Here is a 15,657-nt window from a genome sequence, read left to right as displayed (position 1 = left end):
CATCCGTGCTCAACCATTCATCTTCAAAGGCTGCAATTCTGATATCTTGCAGAACGATGTGTTTAACCGTTTCGTCGTTCTCAGCACAAGAGGATTATCGATGAGCTGTAAATTACAAAAATGCTACTTTGCTTTTAATTCACTAGAGTGTGACAAATGCAATTATGTCGCCGCTTCCTTATGTGTCAAATGATAGTCCATCATTAATCTGAAGGCAATCGATATGCTACTTAGAATTAAAATAGACTCTCTGCCATCAGTACAGATCATAAAATGATCTATTGTATGTAATCAAAGCATGATGATAATCATCGCCTCCACCTAAATGTATAAATGTAAGGGTGTTAGATTCAACATGATTTCTATGGTTGTTATATAAAATTAGTGCTAGGATAGGTGGACTTTTGGCCAAACTAAGTCCAGAAAATCACGTTGACTGAAACCAACTTACACTTTTTTCAACGCTACTTACTAAATATGAGACTTCCAGTTTAGTTTATTATCTAACGTAATACCCAGATATCTAACTTCGTTGGACACTGATAATGGAGTTGACTATTGAATGTATAAATACCGCATGGTGTGCTCCTTAGGGTGTGTCCAATCATGGTGCCACGTAGTTGCGCGCAGCAGAATTGTGTCTTACAAACGCCGCGCACTTGGCTTGCTACGTTTGGACACACTTTTGTAGTCCAAATCCTCACAGCCATAATATTATCTTTGCAATATATGGAAGGCCAACTACATTGGTATAAAGCATCGTCTACAAACCTTGAAAGTTAGATTTAAATAAATTTTTTGTAACTATTTAATTTAACAAATTTTCTATATGATTTAATTTCTATATTTAATTAATTTTTAGTTAAAAGATTTACCACCAGCCAAAAATTTAACAATTGCTGTTAAAGTGTTTAATGGAAGAAGTGGCTCAGATGGCACTACAAATTTTACAACCACCCCTCCTCCTATGCCACATTTAAACACGAAACAAGTTGTTATAGAACCTAACTTAACAAATGTTACTATACGTTTACCCAGGATTAATAAACATGAAAATGTATTATGGTATTTTCTTTTAATTTTTATTTATAAATTAATTCAATTATTAATTATTCTTTTTTAGTTTTGTGGCAATAATCGTAACAAAACTTGCATCATCTCGACATCGTTCCTTCGATAACTTCGAGAAAGAGGATCAACAAATTTTGAATGAAATCGGAATTTCTCAGGATTCTTTCAGTTGGGTTGCATGGAAAAAATATATTTCGGAAATAGATGATGTTAATTTAATCATAATAGGAGATGATACAACGAATAGAGCACTTCTTCCAAATACGGAGTATAACATTACCATTTATATTAATAATATATTTTACGACAAAACTACTTTTTTTGCCTCATCATTTGTAACTAAAACATTAAATTATCAAGAATCGGGGTCAAACTTACTTCTACTTCTTATACTTTTACTATTACCGTTATTAGCTATCGCTTTCTTTCTATTTTTGAGGTATTTTATGATTAATAGATGTTATTTATTTCTTTGTGGATAAAAAAATCTGTTTTAGATCTAAAGGTATACGTTTAAATATGCCACTAATAAACAATTTTAGAAGACAAAATGTATCCACCAATAATAATTCAAGTTCGCGCTCTGATGCCCAACTTTTAGTACCCATTAAATTAAAACCTAAACCAATGGTAAAAGATTAAATAAACCCCTAATTTAGTTTAATTTTGTAAAAGATTTGGAAGTGATGAATTTAGACGATTAATTATTTTTTTTAGATTTACCAAAATATGGAGGATATTTTAGAAGAAAATAAGTTTTCAAAGCCAGTTCGAATTCCAGATTTAGAAAATTATATAAAAGAATCTTTAAATAACGGGGAATTTGAAAGACAACACGCGGTTTGATTCAATTTTTTTAAACTTATTTTTTTCATAATTAATGTCTTTTTGCAGCTATTCCCCAGAGGTCAAACAAAACCATGGGATTTCGGTACAAAACCCGAAAATAAATCCAAAAATCGTTATGTTAATCTCGCTGCTTGTAAGTTTTTTTTATTCCTTTTTTAACAAAAAAGAATTAATTCTTTAATTTATTTTAAGATGATCATTCCAGAGTGCGATTAGAAACTATTAATTCAGATGAAAATTCTGAATACATAAATGCTAATTACATTGATGTAAGATTCAAAAAATTATCTAAATTACTCGATTAATTAATTAAATTAATTTTTTTAGGGGTATAATTGTGAAAAAGCTTTTATAGCTACCCAAGGTCCAAAAGTCAACACATTAAACGACTTTTGGAGAATGATTTGGCAAGAACAAGTTGAATTTATCGTTATGATAGCAAATCTTATCGAAGGTGGAAAGAAAAAAGTCGCGAAATATTGGCCCGAAATAAACGAAAATTTAAGTTTTGAAAATATTTCGGTTAAATATGTCGCTTCTACGGTTTTTGCTAATCACGAGGAGAGAATTTTTAAAGTTCAATTACAAGGGGAACACAGAATGGTAAGAAAATTAAATTTAAAAACAAAAATTTGAATCAAAACTTCACCATTACCTTAAACCAAAAGGCTTCCAAATCAAGAGACAATTACTTTTCCATTTCATGAGGAGATATAGTAGCAATTTTAGTAATTTTTCTTCTAAATTTGTTAAGTATTCGTCAATTATTTGAAGTGATATAAGAAAGTGTTGTTTACCAATTGAAACATTCCAAATCATCTTCAACAGTTTTTTCTTTCATTTTGTTGGTGGATGGGAATATTTTCTTCTTTGCCTCGCATGGTAAACTTCCAAATATTAAGTTACTGAAATATATCAACCAGATATTGTAACCTGGCAGTCCAAAATTTACAACGCAAGAGGTTACAAAAATGAAATAAAGTTGTTTCATCTGTTCAAACAACGCAACAAGTTCTTATCGTAGTTGTAGTATACCAGTAGTACTTTTCCTCTTGACCACCATCACACCTCAATATGCAAAAGCAGCCGAGTATGTAGGGTACTTTTAATTTTTCTCCTAATGATTTTGCTATTTTGCCATCAAGGCTTAGTTTATTATCTAACGGAATCTCCAGATATCTAAATCCATTGGATAATGTTAATCTAATGGAGTCGAGTATTGACTGAAAAAGCAGTGAATTACAATAACATTTTTTCATGGAAAACTGCCATTTTTCATGGTAGTTAATCAAAATGTTAAAAACGTGTTCACATTTTGTAGACACACTTAATTATTTGCAAAAAAAGGAACTGATTTGCTTTTTGATATAACTTGCTAAAACGAACGAACGCTATTAGTTTGCAAAATTTGAGTTTTGAAGTTTATTACGCATACCTTTTTGTCGGTACCACAAGACATTTCTATGCAAACTGTAACACAAGGCAGGAATCTTGCTTATTTTCATGTCTGCTTCATTTCTGAGCATTGTCATGACCACTTGTTTACATGTAATAAGTATAAAGTATGGTGTGGACCTAAGGTATGGGAGTATCTTTTTACGATATTGCATATTCATATTTATTGCGATCAACTGTGAGACTTTATAAGATAAAACAGTCATCACACTTACATACGACAAAAATAATGTGTCGTTTTTGTTAAGCATACCGACAAAGCATAATTTTCACTTCCAGTGCAAGTCAATCCGAAGCTTAAATAATTTCTGTTATATTTGCCTGTAGAGCGAAATTTTACTTGCAATTTGTTTCCAGAATTAAATTCTTTGATATCACGCTTTTTTTGATAAATGTATCCATTTTGTTTGATAACATTTATATCAAAATAAGAAATATCCACCAACAAACATCAACTTGTAATTCACTCAAAGTAAGCAAAATACAACAAGAATACAACAACCGTTACCAATACCAGATAGACACATCCGCGTGACTTCCCTGCCGTCTTAGTATGGTTAGATTTTCCCAGGTAGTGTTAATAGGTACTTTTTTATAGAGAGAAGTTTAGCACGAAAACATTACTTGAATTTTGTATGGTTATTTTAAACGAAAAGTCTGCTAAATCTATTCGAAAATCTTCTAGGGCATACAAATACATCCCAGCATACACAGTGAGAACCACTATACCTGAACAAGAACCTATACCTGATATAAAATGACTTTCGGGTTGTCATATATTGCAACCATACTTAAAGAATGATTTAGGATATCTAGCTTTACGACCAAAGAATATTATTACCAGTTTTATTTTACTGATACCTTTCGATGAAGGGGTTCGCTTGAAGTGTTCTGATATTTTATTCAACTGTTTGAAATCGATTGGGAAATTATTGAATGAAACTGGAATATAAATTGGACAGGTTTGGATACACTGTTGGAAATAATTCACGAGCACACCCTGTATAATCTGAACGCGTGTGTCTAGCGCAATAAAATTTGGTATGGAAGTAGTACTAAAGTAGTGTAACTTACTCTCAAAAGGAAAGCGGCACAACTCTGCTGGGAGGAGAAACATCAATAGCGAGAGTATACCCCGTAAGCTTCGCGTGCCATCGCTACACGACGTGCCATGGAGTCTATAAGTCGCTGTATTGTAGCAAGAGGGATGGCCAACTATGCCACCTCAACTCGCCTCCATAGCTCCTCAACGTTAGCCGAGGAAGCCGGATAACGTAGAAGTCTCCGACCAGCCATGTCCCAAACATGTTCGATTGGATTCAGATCCGGAAAACGAGCTGGTCTAGGAAGCATTCGTATACGGTGCTCTTCCACAAAGGTCTGTACAATACGCCCGATGTGCGTTCGAACGTTGTCGTGCATGTATAGCGGACCTGGGCGCCGCCGAACGTAGGGAAGCACAACGGACCGTAGCACCTCATCTACGTATCGTTGACCCGTCATGGTCTGCTATACACGCAGCAGACGTGTACGTCCACCATGTGTAATAGCACCCCATATCATAATGCTCGGTTGTCGGTGGATAGGGCATTCTTGCACGCACTGCTCGAGTAGACGATCACCACGTCTCCGACGAACTAAAATTCGCGCATCACCGGTGCTCAATTCGAATCTTGCTTCGTCGGAAAACAAAATGTCCTTCTACTCGGCAACCTACTAATGCCTAGCGTCGACCCACTCGTGACCTATGCTGCGGTGCTCGGGTGTTACTGGAATCCGCTGTATCGCACGACGCGCGCGCAGTCCACTATCTACCAAACGCCGCCATACAGTTCGCGTAGTGAATGCGCCTTCCCCTGCCGGTGGCCAAACAGCTCCAAGTTGCCTTGAGGAGGACGCACACGACGCTAAAGCGCTGAGCACAAGAGTGCGATCCTCGTGTGCTGGGGTCGCGCAGGTCCGTCCCAGCCGCGGCTATAGGTACCTATGTCTTACCTCAGACCATTCTCGCCATGCCCGTTGCACTGCCGATAACGACCACTCGAGACGACGCGCAATTTCACAGAACGATACACCCTCAATGTGCATACCCTCAAACATTCCTCGCTCAAACTCGCTTAAGTAAAGCGATCGCCCATCCATTGCGCATAGAGTACGATAACAATGTGGTTCCTCACACCACACTAAAAACGACCGGTATTTTCCATCTACTTCGGTCTCCATAGCGACGGAATGTTCCACTTGGAAGAGCGGCTCAGTCAACAATGCCGCGACGGAACAACTCGAAACTCGATGAATAAACTCGTCTACAGTAAACCTTTGTGCTCCGCAAATATCATGGATTTAACTTCACGCGTTCAGATTATATAAGGTGTGCTCGTGAATTATGTCCAACAGTGTATAAATTGATTTCTTTATATAGAAAGAGTTCCAGACAACGCTCTCTGTCACGATGCAGAGTGTCAGAGCAGTGCCTTCTATAGTTGCAATCATGATGTCATCCGATAAAGTACCTAAACTTCACGTTTTAAGTGAAAATAGCTATTTGTAGAAACGCACCTTGCTTAACAATAGCTCTTTACAATCTCGTGCACTATCCAAGCGTTTAAGGAAGGAAAACAAACTTTAAACGAATTTAGCATCATCTCCACACAAGCATCTTGACCCACCTTGCTACATGTTATCTTGTGTATGGTGGAATCTTCTTGCGTGGAAGGAGGCTACATTTTTCCTACCATAGGACTTGGAATTATAACGTCCTTGGTAAACTTCATTGAAGATTCGAAAATAGCTCACACTCGATATCCGTTAACTTACTCTTCTCTACCATTGTGTTAACTTTAAAAACACTGACATGGGGTACGCCTAATTTTATGTCATCGCAGGAGAGTAAGCAGTAAAGTAATAACAGCAAGCAATGTAGCTCTTGCCTATCTTATTTGGAAAGCCCTCCTTCCATTGAGACTACTTTGAGGCTTTGTCGCCCAATACTCGTATCATACTCGGATTCCAAGTACAAATTCGTCCTTTGTTCCGTAGTGCATAGGCAACTTTCGTCAAGATCGGTTTGAAAGAGGTGAGAATGAAGAAGTTGGAGTTTGCGTAAAGTTCACTTAATGTAAATTGAATATATTCGAATGTCCTCTTTTTTGCCATTCATCCGCACTTGTTTACTACCATTCATCCAATTCAACATCCTTATCATTCTTAGATACCCTTTTTGATCAGTATTTTCATGGAGTTCATGCGTAGAAGTAATAATTCGAAGCAAGGCATTAACTGCTCCTTGCTTTCCCTCTTGTTGGTTTTCCCCAATTTAGGTGTATGCCCACCCTAAATACTAGGTATTTGTCCACTATAAGTTCTGATTTAACTGTCCATATTCTACCATAATGGATTTAGTTATTTCTGTTGCTATGCGGTATACAGTATCATTATGGCCAATTATTAACCAGAATTCGCTACTGCAGGGGCAAAAGGTCATAAGACTATTTTTTTTAATATGGCGTTATTCTTCATGTTGTACAATTGTATCAACATGAAGAATTCAAATTTGCCTCTAACGTCATATTAACAAAAAAATAGACTTATGACCTTTTGCCCCGGCAGTAGCGAATTATCAGCAAGTCCGCGTAAACATGGTGTACATCTTCCATTTTCCGTCAACACTTTATCACTCTACTTTGAAAATGTTATACAAAAATAATTTTAAAATCTTTAAACATTACGATGTTGTAGATAACCTTTAATCATTTTTATCAGTCTACCACGTGCACCATATTAAGATGCTAACAGGATTCATCCATCTGAAAAATTTATTGTTATTATATCTACATTTTCCAATATCAAATTCGTAACATTTATATTTTATTAATTTTACGCGTCTTTCCATGCATTTTAAAAATTTTGGAAATTATGTACTTCTATGAGAGATTTTTAACGTTCTTAACATCTTTTTTGAATAATAGCCATGTTCTAACTTCTCTATCTCTTCTCTAACTAATCTTCAATACAGCAGCACTCCTTTGGCAAATGAAGATATTGCGTCAACCACACACGAACCTGCTTGTTTAGTTTCAAATTTAAGAAAATTAGTAATTATCTTAATAATATCTGCTGGGATATTATTATGTATTACCATCAAAATATAACTAAACACTTTGTTCGTCGTTCATGTTCTTTCATCCAGGGGAATCCCGCAACGTAGTGACTTTAATCAAAGAAGAGAAAAAGTCGCACAAGGAAATAGAAGCAATCAGTTAGCATTCAGTCAAGCATTATCAAGGATGTACAAAGTTGTACATATATAATTCCCGTATTCTTAATCATCGCTCTGAAATAAGAAGAGATGTGGTTGTAAAAAAAAAGAATAATCTCATTTAAATTATTCTTTTAGATCAAACAATTTCATTTTACTTCTTGGCCAGATCACGGTGTTCCGATGTATGCACAAAGTTTAGCGCCGTTCTTAAAAAAGATTTTAGCTCTTCCCCAAGAAACAGCGCCAATCGTTGTTCATTGCAGGTAATAAAATTACTTTAAAACAAAAATTGACAGAGTTGACTAATTCTTTTTTAGTGCTGGTGTCGGTCGTACTGGCACGCTTATTTTGGCAGATATTTGTTTAAGAATGGCTGCAAAACAAGGTTATGTGGACGTATTATATCATCAATACAAATTACGGGAGCAGCGGCCGAATATGGTGGATAACGTTGAACAATACAAATTGGTTCATCTTCTTTTATTGCATTCTTTAATCGCCCCTGAAACTGGAATTGTTTGTACAGAAAATATGAATATTGTAGTTGAGGAAGTTTTAGCGTCGAAAGAAGTTATGGAACAAATGAAATATTTAGAGGATAGTAGTTGGCAAGAAGAAGCAATGCATACAACTGCCACAAAAGTTACTCTTCCGATTGTTAATGAAAAAAATCGATTTATGAATATTATACCAGGTCAAAAACATGATTTTTTGAAATATTATTTTAAATACATTATTTTTTTTGTAGATGAATATTCAAGAATAATTTTAACAGCTTATCCATCAACTGATGAATCATCTATGTATATCAATGCAATAACCGTAAACGGGTTTCAAGCCAAAGGAAAGTTTATTGTTACGCAATATCCATTAAAAAACACCGTTGGGGATTTTTGGAGGCTTATATTAGAACAAGAATTAACTATGATTGTTTGTTTAAACGAATTATGTTTAAATGATGACGTAAATATTATTATTATTACAAAATTATCTTGTCTTATATATTTTTTGTAGATTTCAGCAGTTTTTTTCCCAACAAAACCTAACGAGACTTTAACTCCCGTTCCATTTTTAAACATTAATTTCGTCTCAGTAAATGACACCGACATTTTACATATTTACACTTTAAATTTAGTTAATTTAAAAAATGTATTTATTCCGAATTTTTTCGTCTTTTATTTCTACTTTAATATTTACATTTTAGAAGGGAACCCCTCAAAAAATTACCTTAATCCATCTCAAAAAGTGGACTTATCAACAAGTATGTCCAGATAGTCCAACACTTTTGGTATCTCTTTTTGAGGAAATGAACCGTTATGGAAAACAAGCGGATCAAATCTTAATCAGTTGCTAGTAAATTACAATTACAAATCAAAATCAATTTTATAACTTTCATTTTCAGTGATGGTGTAAGATCGTGTGGATTATATACCGCGTTATGTTTTCTTATTGATAAAATGAAACTCGAACAAATTTGTGATGTTTGTCTTGCTGTGAGAACTGTAAGATATAGTAGAAAAGAATTTGTTCGCGAACTGGAACAATTCCGATTTTTGTATTTGTGTGGATTGGAGTATGTAAAAAGATTTGAAATGTATTCAAATTTTAGATTATAATTTATTTCTGGGTTATAATTAATATAGGTTAAGATAGATTGAAATATGCATATATATATTTTTGTACAAGCCTTCTTGAAAATCAAAAATAAAAATTAAATAAACTTACACCTCTACATTTTCCTTTCTATATACACTTTCATGTTCATCTAAAAAATCTAAACGGACAGCACAGAAATAAAAATATTTTAAATTTTTAAGGATTTCTAATCCTAATAGTTAAAAATTGCTACTAAAAAAATTAAAGAAAAATTGTTGGGACAGGTATTTTAAATCTTAACGTGCCAATTGAATAATAAGAGCAGCGCACATTTCAAAAAATTCCATTGTATGATGACCACTGGTTTTTAAAGGAGCTGTTACCTGTTGACCCATTTGTACTGGAGTTGCGACCGAAGCCAAAGCGGCTGAGTTTTGCTCGGATTCTTCATTACTTAAACTTTTAAAATCCAATAAATAATTTTTATTATCAACCTAAAAAAAGTACTTTTCATAATAATATAATAATTAATTCACAGAAGATTTTTTTGAGGTTAAGTAACATTATAGTGTCAATTTGGAAAACACTTGGTCGACCAGTTTAGATATCTTTCAAATTTAAAAGCTGATAAAAAAATAGAGCTAAAGGCACAACGAACCGATCTTTTTAAATTAAGACATGTAGAACATTTCCTTTTGGAAATCTACAACCGATTCAGGCTAGAACAAAATAAAATTATCCTAACAAAGGTTCAGAAGGACCTAATGTGCCAGTAGTCGACCGGTATTTCTTCAGTCAGTTTATTTTTTATCAATTTTTCAGTAAATTGATTTATAAAAATCAATGTTTTTTTTTATTTGGTCTTGAAAATAACATATGGTCATTAACAATAATTACTTTATTCAGGAATAATAAAAACTAAACTATAACATCAAAAACTATAAACATAACAAATGAACTTACAAAAATGGCATTGTCTTAGGTGACTTGTCGAACTCACAAACCATACTGTACAAAGTAATGGAATCTTCACGACTACTGAAGAAGTTAATTGAATTTTTATGACAAAATTAGGAGCAGAAGAAACACTTATAATTCTTAAACTGTACTTCTTCATAACTAACATAAGTCCTATGAATTCCTTACACATTAGGTGGTATCATCTTGTGCACACATTACAGCGAATATTCTTTATTTCATCTTCTTCAACATGGCTAATAAGCTCTTCATCACATTCAGAGCACTTTTTGTTAATTTCTCCCTTTTTTTCATCATAGCATACCATTTTTTTTTCAATAGATTCTTTTTTTCTCTGCCTTTACAGACCTTTCTTCCATTTTTTTGTTCTCTTTTTCTTGTTTTCTTTATTTTTTAAATATTTCCTATATGCTACTGAAGAAATAGCTGAGGGTAACTTTTCTTTATTTTTTTGTGTTAGTACAAATAGGTGCAAGTATAAGTGACTTTCAAAGTTCGTCAAATTTAGTAAAGGCATTGGCTGATTCGAACTTTCAGGCTGATTATCGTTAATTTTATCGATATTGGGATTTCATCAGCAACAATATCTTCTTCAAATTCAACAAAATTACTTCCGCACGTTGCCGTTGGTTTAAAACTTCTTCGGAAATTAAGGTTAATGCTCCATAAGTCTGTATAATATATGTTTCCACTGTCGCTAGATTTGAGGTCCCGGGAATTTGTGATTCTCACAAATTGTCTAAGACAGCACTAATTTTATCTGCATTGATATTTTTCAGTTTCAATGGTTCTCTAAAATGAGAAAGAACCTTTTTTGTGGTATTTAAATCTTCCATGGTAATCGAACCGATGGCTCTCAATGTTGCATTTTCTAATCGATTCTGAACGCATATTGTAAAATTTACGGCATTCAGATCTAGCGGAAAAAGACCACATCGCTTAAAGCCATTTCTAATACTTTCTGGCAAAGTAGACAAACTTAAGCATTCGTCCAATAAAAGGCAAAAATCAGTTTTTGTTAATGTTTTGATTAGATTTTTATTTTGCCATTCACGAACAGTCGCCTTCCAATCAGCTTTTAAAGGCTTGAATACACTCACATCAGCTGGCAGCATGATACGGGTTGTATTGGGAGGCAAAGCACACATAATTATATTATATCATGCCATTTGATTAGGTGATACAATAAATGCGATGTGTGTCCATCAACGAATAATATAACAGGGCGTGGCACAACATTTTCCTTCAACCACGTATCGACACCATTATCCACATATTTGTAAAAAATATGACTTTTGATCCAGCCACAGACTTCCTTAGAGCAGCTGGAGGCCGAACATATAGAAAAATTACCATAGGATATAATGTTTGACCTTTCGTAGTCTCCTCATAGTCTCCTTTTCATGGACGTTTTTTATTTGATATACAGTACAAGCGCGCTAACATGAACACTCGTTAGTTTGAATAGCTGGATAACATGAACAGATTTTTCGCCCCAACATTTTGTACTGACAGCCGTATAGTGTGAACAACGTTTGCCTCTCGATAGTATGAATACGTGTTTATTGACTGTTAACTAGTTACCCACCAAAAGAGAAGCTAAGAACAGCCGATGGAATGATATTCGTAATATTCATGCCACCCAATGTCACACCATTAATACAACCGCTAGATCAGAACGTTTTAAAATTAACAAAACTTTACTATAGGAAAAGCCTTTTAAGTTCAATTGTAGGAAAAAGTGGTCAATTAACAGAGAGTCTGAAACTTTTAACAATACGGGATGCTATAATGCATCTGACGATTGCGTGGAATAAACTTAATCCTGATATAGTTCGTAAATGTTGGAATAACATTTTGAAGTGTAACGAACCGGACGAAGATGATATTCCCCTATCGGCAATTGTGAAGCAAATTAATGCCGCTAAAGAGATTGACTACAATGAAGCACTTAAGGACACAGTTACACTACTTAGGCCCACCTCTTGATAAATTTAACCGATAGATAAATTGGCGCTCTTAGCCAATGAGAGCGCTTAAAACCGTTGTAACCATGGTAATTGTTTATCGGATAAATTTATCAAGAGGTGGTAAAAGTGGGCCTTAATGAAATAAATTATGGTAACACATGTAAAGACATAGAAATATGGAATGAAGATCGTCAAGATGGATCTGAAATCGAAATTGTCGACGATGAAATTCCTGAGGATGAGGAAGCAGAATTAAATCCTCAGCATGTTTCACATGCTGCTGCTGCAAAAGCTTTGGGTTTAGCAGTGCAATGGGCTCAAGAAATTAATCTTGACATAAGTAAAAATGTATTGCTTCAAAATATATTAGAAGAGGCTGTCCTATTCAGTCTAAAAAGATTCAGAAAAAAATTACACATTTTTTCAGACCTAAAATAAATATGTAATACGGTTGTACATACATGTGCAACTTTTTTCTTTCTTAAGGAGATACATAGATATTTACTTTTTGTTATTTTCTTAATAAATGTTTATTTCGTTATACATATTATGTATGTTAACTTTCTTTGTGAAATAAAGAGTTTTTGATTATGTATTTTTATGTACCTTCAATTGTATGAACACCCCTATAACATGAATAGTCCTTGGTATTTTTGCGTTCACACTATCGAGCTTGTACTATACATTTTTGGTGCCAAAACCTTCCCGAATTTTGCACAAATGGAAAACCAGGTTTCATCATCATTCAACCCCGACGAGGGTCTTCAAAAATTTCTTTGCAATTGCTTTCCTTTAAGAAGTGGTTCAATTCTCTGAACCATTTTCGTATTGCGTTTCCTCTGTAATTAATTGCGCGTGATTTTGACAGAACTTCGGACCCCGAAAGACAATATTTTGTGGTTTAAGGCATTATTTAAACCACTTCTCCCCAGGCCTTACTTACTTATTAGTATCTTTTTTAATTTTGTTGACAACAATTCTCTTTTCTTTACAAGTGAGCTTGTGAAAACGACCTGTTCAGCGTTGTTGAAACAATTGTTTGAAGATTCGCTTCAATAATATTTTTTACGGTCGAATACGACCTTTTCACACATTTACCAATATCTCGAATAGATTTGCCTTCTTTACATAAGCTTATAATAATTTTTCTAGCTTCTAATTAATTAAAAAAAAAATATTCGCTTGGTTTGAAAAAACATAATTAACGACGCATGCGTAACTGACCTAGGATGATTTAACTACTAGGTTTAAAAAAACTTAGTGTATTTTGTTTTATTAAAACTACCTGAGCGAATACTTTTTGGAGTGCAATATTATTATTATTGTGAAATTGTTAGAACAATTTTTCTTACTAATTTCTTATAAGGACATTACAACATCTATTTGTATTATAATAAATCTTTTCCATAGTAATTTATTTTATTTCTATCAAACTAATAGTGCGAAACGTGCGAATACGCAAGGTGAGCAAATAGTTTTTGAAGTACTGTAATTGCAGATGGTCGACTACTGGCACCAGTCGACCTTAGGCGCGTTTACCCTAAAGAAACCTTATTAAACTCATTTTTAATATTTGTTAGGTGTTTGTTTAAACATTTGTAATTAACAAAAGTAAAATCTACCTGAATTCAAACTAATATTAACATACTTAACCTTCCACTTTTTAATTTCGCCCTAACGCCATCTTTTGTTAGCTAGCTTAAATGACAATATTTAAATGAATTCCATATTGTTACACATAACCTCAATTTTTAATGTTTGAATCAAAAAACATTTCTTAAATGTATTTTTACCTGATATAATTGTAAAGACATCATAGCATATCTATCATGCAACTTATTTCTTTCCCTAACCCTCACATGATACGGATTAATAACTTTCCATTCGAAATTTAAATGTTTCATTGCTCTATAAACCTCCATCATAATATCATTTGGTTTACTTTGGGAACGTATTCCCAAGTGCCATTTAGCCCTTTTAACTAATAAACAAAAAAGATTAAATACCTTTTATAATGCATCATTTAAATTACCTCTTCCACGTTCAGTTGCGCCAATTTGTCCAGACGCAATAACTTTATCTCTTAATGGAGCAATACGTTCAGGGTGTGGTTTTAATGGACTTGAACTAAAATCGCATGGACTTGGACTCATACTAACGGGAGGTGGACTACCGGCAACGAAAAAATCTTTCATTTCAGCTTTGGCAGCTTCGTCTGCAATCCTCTTGTTATCAATTATTAAGTGATAAGCTATTGCGAGTTGATCGTGAGGGTCACCACTTAAAAGAGCGCTGTGAACTTCGTTTTCTTTTACACCAAATTTATCACAAACCTAAAAATGATAATCTTAGTATTTAAATAAATTATTTTTAACTTTTTAACCTCAAATACAGCATCGGTATCAATAACAGAAGAATCTTGTTCAACTGGTGAAGGAAATAAATATGCAGGACAATCTTTTTGGAACCATTCGTGTTTTTTAATATCTTCAATTGATGCTCGTTTCATTGGATCAATTTGTAACATTTGACATAATAAATCAACAACTGATTTATTTAAATATTCAGGAATTGGGAAAATTCCTGATTTGATTTTTCTAAATAAAGTGGGAACATGTTCATCATCAAAAGGTAAAGTTCCACAAAGTAAGGCGTAAAGAATTACTCCACATGACCAAATATCCACTTCAGGACCGGCATAAAGTTTTCCTGAAATAACTTCAGGTGCTGCATAGTTGGGTGAACCACAACTTGTTCGTAAAAATTCTCCATCCATCATCATATTCGATAAACCAAAATCAGCAATTTTTACATGCATATTATGATCGAGAAGGAGATTTTCAGGTTTTAAATCACGGTGCACTATCATGTGTCTATGACAATAATCAACTCCTGAAATGATTTGTTGAAAAAATCTACGAGCTTCGTGTTCTTGTAATTTTCCATGTTTAACAATGTAATCAAAAAGTTCCCCACCAGACACATATTCCATAATCATGAAGATATCCGTTGGTGTGCTTATAACCTGATATAATTTAATTATATGAGGATGTCGAAATAACTTTAAATTTTGTATTTCTCGACGAATTTTTCCCACAACATCCAAGCTTTTTATTTTTTGTCGATTCAATATTTTAATTGCAACTTTGTGCTTCGTCAATTGATGTTCGCCAATTTTTACTTTACCAAACGTACCCACGCCCAACGTTTGCCCCAATATGTAATGGCCAATTTTTACGGGGGGCTGAAAACCTTGACTCGTTTTCTCCGACATTTTTTTTATATTAGATTATCAAAAAAAAATATTACTTCCAATCATACAACGAAAAACACGTATAAAATTCACATTAAAGTTTTTTTTAACACAATAGTTAACTAAAAATTGTTGAAAATTACACGATCACCATAAAAATAAAACACATCACGTTGTTGCTATACAAATTGACAGATCTGTCAAAAATTTTTTTACGACGTAAT

General features: G+C 33.8%; 2 protein-coding genes across 2 annotated transcripts in view; one reads left to right on the top strand and one right to left on the bottom strand.

Moving 5' to 3' along the window:
* LOC111419852 (receptor-type tyrosine-protein phosphatase S-like) overlaps positions 1 to 9,360 on the top strand; it is a 23,090-nt gene extending 13,730 nt beyond the window's left edge. Inside the window, exons 17-29 of the mRNA XM_023052732.2 lie at positions 863 to 1,065; positions 1,124 to 1,510; positions 1,569 to 1,701; positions 1,789 to 1,911; positions 1,966 to 2,053; positions 2,113 to 2,189; positions 2,248 to 2,523; positions 7,772 to 7,899; positions 7,954 to 8,330; positions 8,385 to 8,599; positions 8,651 to 8,785; positions 8,841 to 8,989; positions 9,039 to 9,360. Coding sequence (XP_022908500.2) covers positions 863 to 1,065; positions 1,124 to 1,510; positions 1,569 to 1,701; positions 1,789 to 1,911; positions 1,966 to 2,053; positions 2,113 to 2,189; positions 2,248 to 2,523; positions 7,772 to 7,899; positions 7,954 to 8,330; positions 8,385 to 8,599; positions 8,651 to 8,785; positions 8,841 to 8,989; positions 9,039 to 9,252 — 2,505 coding nt within the window. The 3' untranslated portion in view covers positions 9,253 to 9,360. The remainder of the gene's footprint in view (positions 1 to 862; positions 1,066 to 1,123; positions 1,511 to 1,568; positions 1,702 to 1,788; positions 1,912 to 1,965; positions 2,054 to 2,112; positions 2,190 to 2,247; positions 2,524 to 7,771; positions 7,900 to 7,953; positions 8,331 to 8,384; positions 8,600 to 8,650; positions 8,786 to 8,840; positions 8,990 to 9,038) is intronic.
* LOC111419862 (AMP-activated protein kinase alpha subunit) lies at positions 9,234 to 15,657 on the bottom strand. Its single transcript, XM_023052742.2, has 4 exons — positions 14,564 to 15,657; positions 14,213 to 14,513; positions 13,974 to 14,161; positions 9,234 to 9,726 (listed from the first exon to the last, which is right to left on the bottom strand). Exons 1-4 carry the CDS (start codon positions 15,452 to 15,454, stop codon positions 9,529 to 9,531), a joined length of 1,578 nt encoding a protein of 525 aa, XP_022908510.1. The 5' UTR covers positions 15,455 to 15,657; the 3' UTR covers positions 9,234 to 9,528.

This window comes from Onthophagus taurus, chromosome 7 (genome assembly GCF_036711975.1).
Source record: "Onthophagus taurus isolate NC chromosome 7, IU_Otau_3.0, whole genome shotgun sequence".
NCBI lineage: Eukaryota > Metazoa > Arthropoda > Insecta > Coleoptera > Scarabaeidae > Onthophagus > Onthophagus taurus.
This window is presented reverse-complemented; position numbering and strand designations above follow the sequence as displayed.

Bases quoted from the DNA above. Each gene is read 5' to 3' on its own strand.
- LOC111419862 (XM_023052742.2), bottom strand. From the start codon at position 15,454: ATGTCGGAGAAAACGAGTCAAGGTTTTCAGCCCCCCGTAAAAATTGGC. The intron at 14,162-14,212 runs GTAATTTAAATG...TTTGTTTATTAG, and splicing joins CGCAACTGAACGTGGAAGAG to TTAAAAGGGCTAAATGGCAC. The intron at 9,727-13,973 runs GTAAAAATACAT...TACTTTTTTTAG, and splicing joins TGTCTTTACAATTATATCAG to GTTGATAATAAAAATTATTT.